Here is a 14,478-nt window from a genome sequence, read left to right as displayed (position 1 = left end):
AAGCAAAGAAGAAAAGGAACAGAAGATCTATTTGAAGTAATAATGGCCAAGAGCTTTTCAATTATTTGCAGGCACCAAACCACAGATCCAGGTAGTTCAGAGAACCTGAACTAGGATGAATAATAATAATTTTTTAAAGACCCCTGTATTTGCATATTCAGTTTCTGGGGCAGCAAAACCACTCCATATGATACTGTCATGGCAGACGTGTGATACCCTGTATTGGCCAAATCCATTGAGTTATATAAGGAACCCTGAGTAAATGATGGACTTCACTTTATAATAATGCCTCTGTATTGGTGCATCAATTTTAATAAGTGTGGCACATTAAATGAAGATGTTAGCAATAGGAGAAGCTGTGGCAGGGGGAGTGGGGATGGGGAGAGGGAGTATGTGGGAACCCTCTGTACTTTCTGCGAAAATTTTCCATAAATCTAAAAGTGCTCTAAAATGCAAAATTCATTAAAAATGAATAGGCAAACCACCAACTGGATGAATATTTATAACACACATAACTAAGGAAAGACTCATTGGCATAAATAGAAACTCCTACAAATAAATAACAAAAAAGGGAAACACTTAATAAAAACGGGCAAAACTTAAGACACTTCAAAAAAAATACAAGTAGCCAATAAGCACATGGAAAGATGCCAATTTCATAAGTCATTTGGAAATGCAAATTAATACACAATGAGATGCCACTTTATACTCATTAGAATGACTAAAATTCAAAAGACTGGCAATGTTTGTTAAGAAGGATTTGGAGCAACTGGCACTTTTAGACATTGCTGGTGGAGATGTGCAATAACACAACCACTTTAGAAAAGAGCTTGGAAATTTCTCAGAGTCGAGCATACATCTTTCCGTGACCCGACAATATCACTTAAGGTTATTTATCCAAGAGACATAAAAACATATATCCAGAAAAAGCCTTGTAGAAGAATGTTCACAGTAGCTTTATTCACAATAACCAGTAATGGAATACCACATAGGTATCTATCAATATGAAAATAAATGGTGGAATATCTGTACAATGAAATAGTACTCAGCTTTATTAAAATGACAAACTACTGACATGCAATGTCATGGACTGCATAAATCCTAAAAATATTATGCTGAGTGATACAAGATAGGAACAAAAGAGTACATTGAATCATCCTAAATATATGAAATCAAAGGTCAGGGAAACCTCATTTTTGGTGTTAAAAGCAGGAATGATCATTTCCTCTGGGGCAGGAGGAATGTCTGGGAGGGATGTGAGGGAACTTTCTGAGGTGAAGAAAATGTGTTGTGCTTTGCTTGGGGTTTGAGTCACGTAGGCGTACTGTTGCCATAACTCACCGCACCATTCACTTATGATCCGTGCCATTGCTCTCTCCTAATTGTACCTCAATTAAAGAACTGAAAAATTATGAGACAATGCAATGTTTAAACTTAACATATTATAATTTTTACAGAACATATCATTTTAGAAATGTTTTTCTGTAATTGAATTAATAAAATGAACGTTGCGAGCTCTGTGGAAGAGAAGGTAAATCTGAAGAAGATCCTGTCCTCAGAGAATACAGAGTCTGGTAAGACACATTGGAAATGTGCCATAAAGGGGGTGGCTCAGTTGGTTAAGAGTCTGCCTTTGGCTCAGGTCATGATCCCAGGGTCCTGGGATCGAGCCCCACAGGCCCCACATCAGGCTCACTGCTCAGCCAGGAGTCTGCTTCTCCCTCCCCCCAGCTCGTGCACTCACGCTCTCTTTCTCTCTCTCTCTCTTGCTCTGCTCTCTCTGTCTCTCAAATACATAAATAAAATCTTAAAAAAAAAAAAAAGAAACATGCCACGAAGGATCAGAGAGCTCCAGAGAGGGAGAGCCAGGCAGAGGCACAGAGACGGGAATGAGAAGGTACATACATGGGGTTCCTCTGGAGGGCAAGGGACAGGAAGTTACAGTAAGACGACCTACCTTAGACCTTAAGCACGCTTTGACTTCGATTTGCCCAGTTATAAAACTCAACTTTGTGCTTGCACAAACTGACAATGGTGACAGAAAGAAACAGATGGTGACTTGAATCTGGTAAATGGACATTTAGTACAGGCTTGGTGTAAAAATTTATCATTTATTTATTCATTAAGTATATTTATTCATTAAGTCATTTATTCAACAGACATCCATTAAGCTAGGGAGATATTCCAGGGCCTTCCAAAATCAAAGACGATAGCTCTTTGGGACTAGAGAGCACTTCAATTATTTTAATTTTATGGAGACAGATGGCAGGAGGGTGACCATAGAAGGTTGTGAGGGAATGTTCTTCTAGTCCCTCTTGAGCGCAGTGACCAAAGAAAATGTCGACTTTTCCTGTATCTCGTTCAGCCTCTGTTGAAGGTGGGACTGTTCAGAAGGGGACCTGAGAGTTGGCAAAGCTGGGGATGGTGTGAAGGTCCTGGGGGAGGCTGTCCTTGGGGCACTGGACTTCAGTGTCTGCCTGACAGGCTCTGTCTCAGTCCTCACGAGGAGGATTGTTATCTCAACCTTCAGCTTTATCTTAAAACTTGAAGGCTTTAAGACCAGGGCACCCAGAGGCTGAGAGAAGTCAAGAAAACCTCCCAAACTGTTGGGGAGAGAGTTGGCTCTCAAAGGCACATTTGTCTGAGGGAGACAGACTGACTCAGAATACCACACTTCTTCCGGCCATCCCCAGAGTTTCCTGAGGAAGTCTGGCTTCACTCTCATCCCCTCCTGATACATCCTGCAGAGCCCTCTGGAGGACCATCCTGAGGGTCCTGTGCCGCTGAGCCCACCGCTGTCTACAGGAGCCAACGAAGAAGTAAATGATGGGGTTGGCACAGCTGTTGATGCAGGACAGGAGAACAGAAACCAGATAAAGATGCTTGAGGACTGTATCCGAGGACTGTACCAGAATCCAGTGTAAGAGGAACCAGTGGATGCCAAAGGGCAGGCCACAGAGGAGGAAGACCAGCACTGTGAGCGCCACGGTGGCATACAGCCTGGTCAGCCGCAGCCGATGGCGGCCACACAGCGATCGGCTGAGCAGGGCCAGGCTGGACCCAGAGAGAAGCACAAATAAGAGAATTAGCCAGGTGGCAGCAATGAAATCAAACGCCCGACACCAATTGTCATTGAAACCCCGAAACAGGAAGCCACAGTACTCCCCTTCCAGGATGCTCAGCAGCAAGGAGAGGGCCCAGAGCAGGGCGCACGTCATAGCTGATGTGTGTCTTGGGCGGTGGCAGCGGTACCAGATGGGACACAGGACTGACAGGCACCGCTCTGTGCTAATAGCACTGAGAAGGCTCAGGCTTGCGATGTAGGCAAAGGTCCACGCGAAGACGAAAAACCTGGGGATGGAAAGGGACACGGAATGGAAGTTGACAAGCTTCACTAGGATATAGACAACCTGGAAGGAGAGGAAGAGGAAGTCGGCTCCTGCCAGGTTGAGGATGTAGACGGAGAAGGTGTTCCTCCGCACGCGGAAGCCCAGGAGCCACAGCACGATCAGGTTTCCCACCAGCCCACCGAGGGCAAAGGCCAGGCTCAGCAAGGACACGATCAGGATCCCCAAGGGGAAAGTCTGCAGAAAGGCGTGGTCACTTCCATTCACCGGTGCGAGTGTGCTCTCCCAGGCTGGGGCGGTGGGATCCAGGCTCAGAAACCCTCCGCTGGTATTCCTGGGAACACAAACAAGACGGAGCACCTGCTGGAGGCTCACTCGTCCTCAGGGCCAGCCTGCTACTGGGGGATTACTGTGTCCATGTTACGGAGGAGGAAAAAGGAGGCTTGCAAAGGTTAAGATACTCACCAAACACTGCACTGCTTTGGAGTTCTGGAACCTGGATTCAGACCAGTTATCTCTGATGCTAACGCTTGGATTCTCTCTATAGCAACACCGACCTTATACTAAGGTGGGAATATTCCAGGGTTCACACACCTCTTCTTAACCTCCCAGACCATGTCAGGTCTGTAGGAGGCAATAGGAAAAAAGTCTGTACAGGTTATGTGTGGTGACAGCAGGACCCTGAGCTCGGGATTCCTTCTCCCGGGACTGAGAATTCCTCTTAGGGGCCAGGAAGTTGGAAGACCCTGCCATGACCTTTGGACAATCTCAGTGACTAAAGGTGGTCCATCTACCAGGAGGGAATTCATGATTTAAGGTCACGAAGAGAATGTGAACTGTCGCAATGACTGGTATAAGTATGGACAAACCTCTTGGCCAGAAATGTCCCAGCGTGTCGGCTTTATGAGGACAGGAGATACTTTCCTCCTGGCCATTAGTGTGTCCCCCTAATGTCTACTCTATTGCGAGGGACACAGTCTAAGTCACTCTTACAATGGCTTTCTTTCTAGAGCAGTCAAAATAATAAACTTAAAATATTTACAAGTATGTGTGTACCCCACCTTAAAAAAAACAAAAACCTCTCACAAAACTACATCCCATTCTCAAAACACTTATTTTTTTAAAAGACTTTTTTTATTTATTTGAGAGAGAAAAAGAGTGCACACAAGCAAGGGGTGGGGGGCGGTCAGAGGGAGAAGGAGAAGCAGGCTCTCCGCTGAGCAGGGAGGACACAGGGCTGCATCCAGGACCCTTGGATCATGACCTGAGCTGAAGGCAGGCGCTTAACCAACCAAACCACTCAGGTGCCCCCATTCTCAAGGCATTTATGATGATAATGAGAGACTATTCTGAAAGAGTGACAGCAGATAGGTGCAGACAGTCAAATACATCTTGAGGAGTACCATGAGAAATTGATCCAATCACACAGAGAGAGAAAGTCCCAGGAAATACCAACTGTGAGAAGGCTATCAGAGGAGATGGGTTTGGGGGTCGCTAGGGGGCTCAGTCAGTTAAGCAGCTGCCTTCAGCTCAGGACGTGATCTCAGTGTCCTGGGATCGAGCCCTTCGTTGGGCTCCCTGCTCAGTGGGGAGTCTGCTTCTCCCTCTGTCCTTCCCCCAACTTGTCCTTCCCCCAACTCATTCTCTCTCTCTTTCTCTCAAATAAATAGCATCTTTAAAAAAAGAGAGAGAGAGAAATGGATTTTCTCCATTTGCCATCAAATCTCATTTCCATCTTTTCTACCCTCCTCTGGGTGTCTTCATCATCCTCTTCGAAGGTTTCCCCCTTTCTCTGGCTTCTGGTTGCTTTTAGTGAAAGCGAGACACGGACAGGAGCTGGGGTTTGGGAGGAGGGTGATTGGGGGTTTGTGACTTTCTGACTCTCTGCCAGGCTGTGAATTAGCAGTGGGCATGTTACTCTGTCTAAGGACTGCGCCCCTGTCTGGTGGTCCTTTCCTATACGCACAGCCCTCCTGAGTTCTGGTAACTTCTTCCCTTTCCCTTTCAGTCCTTGTCTCTGGGGTCTTCAGTTAGCGTCCTTTAAAGATTTCCTTTAGCCCTGCCTATACCCGTGTGACCTGTCCTTTCATTACTCTCCTCCATTACCTGTACCTGTTCGGGCCCTGTATTTTCTGTTAGGACAATGTCAGATACAAGGGTACAAAGGGGGAAAAAAACCCAACTTTTGAACAGCAAGAAAATCTGTGAAACCTGATGTTACTAAAACAATTTAGCTTTGGAATGTCGTGGTAGGATGCCGCCTTGGTCCCTGAGCACAATACGTCTCTCCATGGTTGCAGATTTGACTGGAGAGAAAGAGGGAGTATAAGGAGACAGGAGAAAAGTCACAAGAGCCTGGTGGGGACCGTTTGGCTCTCCCATAGTCCAAGTCACCAGCACCCAAAGGCTCCATGAGGAAGTTTCATGTCTCCCCATTTGCAGTGGGGTACCCCGGCTTCCGGCACGCCCCGCCTCCCCCCCCTTAAAATGAATTCACAAGCAAGCAGATAAAGAGGAAGAAAATGGAACTGTCTCTGAAAGAAGATAGTTCTTGATCAAATGCTTACCTGAGCACCATTCTTCTTGCTGGGGGTAGAAACTAGGAAAGGAAGAGCTTTCCTGAGATTGAGAAATAGCAGAGAGGACTTCTCTACTCTGTGGGTGGCAAGGGGTCCAAGGCCACAGGCGTGGAATCTGGTGACTGCCTGAGGTTTATCAAGATGTTGGACAGCCCCTGTGATTTCCTGCCCAAAGGGCACCAGCAAATGAAATCCTGGAGATGTGTCAAGCAAGAAACTTCACGAGATGTTTTCATGTGCCCTGACTCCAGTCACTTATCTTGGCCTCTCCCTGTTCTACCCTATCCGGTCTCCCTCCCTGTGAGGAATGGCTGTCCTAGGGCCTTTTGCCACCCTCTGTAAACCTGGGCAATAAACCATCCACCAAGCTGTGTGAGCTTCCATAGCTAAAGAATTGTTGGCTTGACGTCACAATCTGGCTTGACGTTCAAGGCCCTGCATGTCTTGGCTCACTTAATCTTTTTAAATTTAATCACAGAAGCATTTTGTGCACATTAGTTTTACTTCAAATGATGCCAGGGTGTATAAAGTGAAAAACGAGGTCTCTCCTACTCTCATTTCTCAATAGCAACCAGTACTTCCAGTTTCCATTCTAAATGCTTCCAGATGCTAATATTATTTCTTTGTATAATAACACTACAGTTCTGCTTTTGATTTGTCAATAACAACAGCAAGAAATATTGAGTTCCCTTATAAAAGATAGGGAATTTAGTGCACTGCACACATGGTCACCGTTCTCCCTCTACATCACGATATTTGTTAGCTAGCTTATTTTCAGATCAGCTAGAGATGGCTAACATTTTTGGCCTTAGCTCCTATGACTTCCTCTCATGTGCCCATGCTGAGGCCAAATTGAGTTTCTTGCCACCACCTTTAAAAGCTTCACTGTGAAAACAATCAGAAAAACTTTTTTACTCACTTATTCATTGATCCAAAACTATAGCTTTGTTATGAAGATTAATGGATTAATTATGTAACAGCTTAGAATAGGAACTCATAGTAAGTCCTATATACTTGCTAATTCTTACCATGATTTTTTTTTACTATCTCTTTCCAGAAGTCTAATTCAATATACATTAAAGTTTCTTTTCCTATTTTTCCATATCATTTAAATTCTTTCTTATTTTCCATCTCTTTGTGTCCTGGTTAGCTTTCTGGGTAATTTCTATAGATGTACCTTCTAGGTGACTAGTCTCTTTTGCACTGTGTCTAATCTGTTGCATCATCCACTGAATTTTAAATTTACTTTTTATGGTATTAATTTCTAGAAGTTCTTTTTAAAAAAGATTTATTTACTTATTTGTCTGTTAGAGAGAGAGAGAGAGAGTGCACAAGCAGGGAGAGGGGCAGACGCAGAAGGAGAAGCAGGCTCCCCGCTGAGCAAGAAGCTCGATGTGGGACTTAATCCCAAGACCCTAGGATCATGACCTGAGCCAAAGGCAGTTGCTTAACCAACTGAGCCACCCAGGCATCCCTAATTTCTAGAAGTTCTACTTGAGATTTATCTCTTGTTGCTGCCTCACACTGTCAATTCTCTCTTTTATGTCTTTAACCTTATTTGGCATGGCCATATTATATTTCTCCAATAATTCCAGTGCTGAAGTCTATGTATGTCTGATTTTACTGCCCATTATGTCTTCCATCACTTTCACGCAGTGTTTTTTTACTTTCTGTCTTTGTGATTTTTGACTCTGAGTAACTCACATTTTTTTTTTTTTTAAGATTTTATTTATTTGTTTGTCAGAGAGAGAGAGGGAGTGCACACGAGCGGGGCGGGGTGGGGAGCAGCAGGTAGAGGGAGAAGCAGCCTCCCTGTTGAGCAGGGAGCTCGATGCTGGGTTCCATCTCAGGACCCTGGGATCATGACCTGAACCGAAGGCAGGTGCTTAACTGACTGAGCCACCCAGGCGTCCTAAGCTGCTCCCTTTCGCTGGGACTTTATCTGTGGGAATCCTCTGAGGCCTGAATTACAGCTGAGCTCCTCCAGAGAGGTCTTCTTTTTCTTTTGCTAGTTACCTGTGGGACCATCCCAGCATTATTCATTTTTCAGGGTGTCGCCAGAGATCTCATTTGTCATTTGAAGTGTTAGGATCACAAGGTGATACTGACTTGTGGCTATAAATTCTCCCGAGAGAGAATGTTTCTTCACTCAGAGCCAAGCTTGATTAAGCAATTTCTTGGTAGTTTATTTCTCATTAGTGATCTCACTAATGAGAAATACACCAAAGGTTTAGTCTTTGGAGCGCCCAACTTTTGATTTCTGATCTTTGGTTTGTCCCAAAGTTCTGTCTTCTAGAAGCCGAATAGGAAATATGAATCTCCTTCATATTTGCAAGGGGGATTCCATTAAAGGAAGAAACTTTATCAGTTCTGTGCTTTAGAAACGTCTCTCAGGCTGTCACAGGGAGAATAGATAGAATATAAATGAAAATATAAATCTCTAGTCATACTTCTATAATGGAAACAATTGCACAAATACTTTGGTATATGCGCACGATAAATCTAATACACTGTTTTGTAATGTATAGTATATTTCCAATTTAATAATTAATTGTGGAATTTGGTCTCTGTTCCTTCTCTGTAAAGTGAGATGCTTTCCAGCTGTGATGAGTCTAAAACTAAGTTTTAAGACTGGTGCCTATGGAGCCCTTTCTTCCTCCTGTGCCCTCCCTGCCTCCCTGCCTTGGATCTGTTCTGTACCAAAGAGAAGGGAGACCTCAAACAGAGCTCTCTCCCAAAGCCAAACTTGATCCCAAAGTGACTCTCATCAGGTCCTTAATGGTTCCCAGAGGCTCCCCTTTCATCCCTGTGATATACTCATGAGTCTAGGCGCCCTGCATGACCCAAAATTTTGTGTTACAAATTCTTTTCATTAGAGTCATTTAGTCATTTAGGTGGCATTTAGGAAGTCCCTATAAAAAATAGTTTTGTTGCATGGTGTGTGTGTGTGTGTATAAAAGTATATGTGAGAATGTATGTGTAGCTAATTTTACTATGCGAATTTGCAGTTATAATTTTGGGAGGGTGTGGCTCATCGCTATATCTGAACCTCTTCTTCTCATTCTTCTCATTCTACTCCATGTGGATATCACCAACAGCCGAAAGCCAAGCGCATGCAATAAAACCAAGGCCAGGATCGGGCGGGGGTGGTGGTGGTGTTGCATCCTGATGTTATCATCTGAACTCTGAATCCCACTATGCCTGGAGCCATGTCATCTTGCTGCATCTCAGCTGTTTGAACCAAAAATATCTATTTATGCTAAAACTAATTTAATCTGGACATATCTTTTGCTCATGCAGCCACAAATATGTCCACATGAAAACATTGATCACATAGTACTTTAAGCATCTGAGGATGTATTTCTCTCCTATTGTGCTGTGAGTGCTTTGAGAATAATGACCCTGTCTTTGAGTCCCAGTGCCTGGGACAATGCCTGACCCAGTGCTCAGCAAAAGAAAAATTTTAAGCATATACACTTGTGTCTGCAAGCATGAGTGACTTAGTGATTGAACAAATGACTTGGAAAAGTGAGGATGGGGAAGTCCTTCTAGGCAGAGAATTTTAAGGCCTAACTAACTGTGAGAAAGACATGGGCATAGAAGAACAAAGCAAAATGGAGACAAAGAATATTTGACAGGGTAGTCCGCTTTAAAACTTAACACAATATTTAAGAAGCCCAGTCCTTGTGGGAAATGGAAGTCATCTGTAGTTGGCTTAGATTCAGTATTCATCACCGTACAAGTCGGGGAGTGGTGTTTTGAAGAAATGGGGGAGCAGGCCACTGTGACCTAGAAAATCACAGGGGAGTCCAGGAATGTAGAAGCAGAATAAGCTGGATCAAGCAGTGGGGACAGAAAAGTCACTGGGTTACAGGATCCTTTCTATAATAACCCCACCGGAGAGTGGGCTCCACTGATCTCTTGGGTCTTTATGACCACGCTGGAAGACCACAGCTGAGTCATCAGAATGATGGCTGACTTCCAGTGGCCCCGACAGGGGCTGTGGGAGGAAATGGATCAAGATTAATCTGAACTGGCTGGATTGGGGGGAAGAGCAGTCACAAGACTTTAGAGCAGGAAAGAGAAATCAGTCTGGGGAGAGGAGGGGAGGACCGGAAGTAGGAAACTCCCTTATGAGAGTGCTGAGCTTTTCTCATCCAGTTATGGTCGTTCATAGACCTTGCATAGGAAATCACATGGCTTCTCGGGCTCTTGATAACACCAAATCAGGCAGCCTTGTCTACAGGGCTTTCTCCAGCCATTTCAGAGTCAGGAGCTCCAGGAAGGACCTGCTACTTCAAGGAAGCTCAGAGCTGATTCTCTATGGGAAGTAGAGGAGAAGGAAAGTAAAGGCTTATTGAATTCTTTCCTTTCCATTCTGTTGCCTTGTTAGGTCAAACTACTCTTGCTCAAACAAGATCTAGTTCCCCAGAAAGTCAGGGCCTCATGGAGATAGGAGTTTAGGGCTTTGAGTAGCTGGGGGGGGGGATCAGGGAAGCGTGCCGCCACCTTCATCTGACTGAGGAGAGCCAGCTTCTTCTCCACCTGATTCTTTGTTTCTTCAAATCAGCTGTCAGGGAACATAAAACATGGGCCTGGGAAGCTTCTAGGAATAAAAAGTTGGGACGACCAAAGCTCTAGTTTTCCTAGTTGAAAAGAAAAACTTCTTTTTCCTCTAAGAATCACTTGAGTTCATTCAACAAATATTTATTGAATGTCTACTTTGTGCCAGGTAATGTTGCAGGCACTGGGATAAGGTGTGAACATTACAAAAATCCAATGAAAGGATAGAAATGTGACATTCCATGTGGTGCCACTAGGTGGTAGTCAATGATTATTGTGGGGATCATATAACCCATGGCTGGCCAGCAGGGGGCCCAGTCAGTGAAGTTTGGGAAGAGGTCCCACTTAAAGTGGGCCAGTGAAGGGGAGCCATATTATTTCTGGATGGTTATTCACCGGTGGCAGTGTAGCGCAGTGTCTGTGAAATCAAAGTTTGTATGATCATTCCTGATCTCAGATCCTGGTTCTGACAGGATTACTAATTAACCGAACCTTACTGATAGTTAAATTGCTTAATCTCACTAACCCTCGGTTACCTCAGTGAAATGGTGATGGCTGCCTATAGAGCTGCCGTGTGCTACTCGAAGACACCAGTGAGTGCTTAGAGTGCGGTAAAAGCTCTATGACTGTCAAGAATGTGCTCATGACGGTCATCACTTTTATTAGCCCATTCCTCCCCTGGAATCCCACAAGGCCTCTGAGGCTTGGTCCGACATCCAAGTACCCCAGGCCAGCAGGGTCTGAAGCTACTTTGTACACGTCAGCCACTGCGAGTCCCGGGGGTGGAGCTGTGGCCTGGATGGGGGCCCTTCCACCTGCCGCTGTGTGACAGCAGGTGAACTCTGTTTCCACTCCTGTTGCTGTGTCTCTGTTAGAGTAGATACCTCGTGTAAGCGCGGACTATAAACCACAAGGCACTATAAAAGATGCAAAGACCCATGATGGCTGCTTAATTCTCTTCACCCTCACAGGAACGTTTGTCAGGGAGCTAAAAGGGTCAGACTCCCTGCTCTTTACCTTCCAGCAGAGAGCGGCTCCTCTCCAAGTCTTTCCGGCTTCGGGGAACCCCAGTGACCTCCATGTCACCCTCTTCTTCCTGGGCTCCTTACAGACGGGCTGTCACCTGTTGAGGCCTGCTGGTTTGGTTTTCTCCAGTTTCCTCTGCCAGTGTTTGGCCAGGGTGGAGTGGGGAGAGGCGGTGGCACTCAGCCAGGTAGGAGCAGGGGAGTGGGGAGGCGATCTGTAAACACCGTGGTAAGGGAGTGGGCAGCCGAGGAGGAGGACAGAGGTGCAGGCCCAGACTTCCCTGAGGGCTGGGTTGGTCCTAGGCCTTGTTATAGTTGCTGGGTTCAGTCGAACCTTGGGCCTTGGGAGCTGACAGATCTCTGTTTTAAAACAGCTCCTTGAATGAGGCCAGACTAGAAAACCCGTGCTGACATGGAGGCTTAAGTGGGTAGAAGAAGAATCAATAAAACAAGATGGAATTGGGAGGGAGACAAACCATAAGTGACTCTTAATCTCACAAAACAAACTGAGAGTTGCTGGGGGGAGGGAGTTTGGGAGAGGGGGTGGGGATTATGGACATTGGGAAGGGTATGTGCTTTGGTGAGGGCTGTGAAGTGTGTAAACCTGGTGATTCACAGACCTGTACCCCTGGGGATAAAAATATATGTTTATAAAAAATAAAAAATTAAAAAAAAATAAAAACAAAATTAAAATGTCAAAAAAAAAAAAGAAAGAAAACCCGTGCTGGGGAGCTAGGCCAGTTTACGGATAACTGTACAGTTTGGAGTTCTGCTTTGGGAAAATGAAGGGAAAGGGCTAGAACAGTACATAAGGATCTTTCTGATACTAAACTGCCCCTCCCTCGAAGCCTCTGTGCAAGCAGGCCTCATGCTCTGTGTTCTTCCCCCTTCTCTGCCTCCTGGAAGCCCCTTTATCCTTTTGGCCCAGTTGAGTTCCCCCTTTTGGAATATATCCCAGTCCGCAGGGGCACTTTCCCAGGCTGACTCCACAGCCCCTGTGTTCTCCCTACAAGCCTGACACAGCACATGCTGCTCTCTGCGGAGGCTTATGAGTGCATCCTCCAGGTTGGAAACTCTGAGAGCTGGGACCTTGTTATTCATTCATTGGCTCATTCACTCATTTGTTCGCCAATAATCATGGAACTCCCATTGCCTGGCAGGTCCTGGATTGGGTGCTAGAATTTGCCCAGGGAGCCAGGCCTGAAATTCAGGTCCTGACTCCTGGCCCAGGGCTATTTCCAACAGACCCCCGGCGCCCCCTCCTGCCTCACCTGGAGCCCAGCACCTAGTTGTACTTTAGGGAAGCAGCGCTCAGGGGCCCCCCTTCCTCTCACAGCTCTGACAGATGATCCCCTGGGGCATTTGTGAGCAGGTTCAGGGGGCTGGGAGGCACATCTCTGCTACCTCCCTCTTCTTCCTGGACAGTATCAATCAGGTAACAATTAAAACATGCGCTTCCCTTTACCACCTCTGCAGCCTGACATGGTGGCCCCAAGAACCAGCCCCAGGCTCCAGGACTCAGGCCTGATGAGCCACTCCTGGCCATGTGACCTCACTAACCTCTCTAAACCTTGGTTTCCTCTTATCTATAAAAGAGGTAATATGAGTACCTTCTCCCTGATTTGTCGTAAGAATTCTCGGAGACTCTGCGCCTTCCGTAAATGGGATTCTTACCCTTCCTGCCCCACTCCTCCCACCCCTGAGACCCGAGGGCTCAAGTCAACACCCGTCTGAGGCAAGTCAGACTCCAACTTGGCAAACTCAGAGCTAAGAAGCCCAGTCTTCTTCTTCTGGCACCCAGCCCTAGATAGAGTAAGAATAAAAATGAAATAATGATAATACTTATAATAACAGTAAATGTCGATCTTTTTTGTAATTCTGACTTTGTGCCAGGCACTATTATACCTACTTTGCATTTATTAACTCATATTATCCTCACTACAACCATATGAAGTATGTGCCATTTTCATCCCCCCATACCAGAGGAGGAACCTGGGCACAGAGATCATTGTGCCCAGTGATCATTGCCCAGGATCATTGCCCAGTGATCAGATCACTGATTTCTTTCAGTAGCTGTCAGAAAGCAGGAGCTATTTTGTGCAGCTTGGGTACAGCAGGTCGCCACAGCAATGGCTCATTTAAAAGGTGAGCCTAGGATATGTGAAGTGGGGGCATAAAAGATTTCCAACACACTTAGGAACCTTTGCAAGGATGCCCAGATGCCCTGTGAGCCAGGCCTTTGCTGACCTGTCCTCCTATTGGGCCTACCATGTACAGTCATGATTTATGTTTTTTCTTTTTTTGGGAGGGTAGAAAGGGAGAGAGAGAATTTTTTTTTTTTTAAAGAAATTATTTATTTAGAGGGAGAGCATGAGCAGGGGAAGGAGCAGAGAGAGAATCTCAAGCAGGCTCAACGCTGAGCCTGGAACTTGCTCAGGGCTCAACCTCATGACCCCGAGATCACAACCTGAAACTAAGGGACTGAGCCACTCAGGCATCCCAGGAGAGAAAGAATCTTAAGTAGGCTTCAGGCCCAGTGCAGAGCCCGACATGGGGCTTGATCTCAGGACACTGAGATCATGAGCTCAGGCAAAATCAAGAGTCTGGTGCCCTTTTTTTTTTTTTTTTAGAATTTTATTTATTTATAAAGGCAGGTGTTTAACTGACGAAAACTCCTAAGCACACATGTTTTGTGGTTTTTCAAGTTCTTGAGAGTTAAAAATGTTTCTCTGAAAGTAGGAGGGGAGATATCTGGGGACCCTGTCTTCCCCCTCTGTTGTGCTTAGGGGGACTTTTGTTGGAGAGAACCTCTACTTATGTCTCTACTGACTATAACCAGAGATAGAATATTTTCAGACATATGGAACATAAGTTAACATTTCCTTGAGCATAAGCCTGCATTTGGCAATGACCCAGAGATTTCCCAATCAATTGGGTAATACTAAGAAGATGTCAATTCAGTTT

At 45.4% G+C, this 14,478-nt stretch overlaps 1 protein-coding gene across 1 annotated transcript; it reads right to left on the bottom strand.

Moving 5' to 3' along the window:
* Nucleotides 1–2,097: 2,097 nt before the first annotated feature.
* On the bottom strand, nucleotides 2,098–6,020 carry MRGPRX2 (MAS related GPR family member X2). Its single transcript, XM_004752112.3, has 2 exons — nucleotides 5,915–6,020; nucleotides 2,098–3,681 (listed from the first exon to the last, which is right to left on the bottom strand). The coding sequence occupies exons 1-2, from the start codon at nucleotides 5,923–5,925 to the stop codon at nucleotides 2,661–2,663; spliced, it is 1,032 nt and encodes a 343-aa protein (XP_004752169.1). The 5' UTR covers nucleotides 5,926–6,020; the 3' UTR covers nucleotides 2,098–2,660.
* Nucleotides 6,021–14,478: the final 8,458 nt, after the last annotated feature.

This window comes from Mustela putorius, unplaced genomic scaffold (assembly GCF_011764305.1).
Source record: "Mustela putorius furo isolate JIRA1106 unplaced genomic scaffold, ASM1176430v1.1 tig00003859_pilon_pilon_pilon, whole genome shotgun sequence".
NCBI lineage: Eukaryota > Metazoa > Chordata > Mammalia > Carnivora > Mustelidae > Mustela > Mustela putorius.
The sequence above is the reverse complement of the archived record's forward strand: the minus strand, read 5'-3'. Positions and strand labels throughout refer to the sequence as shown.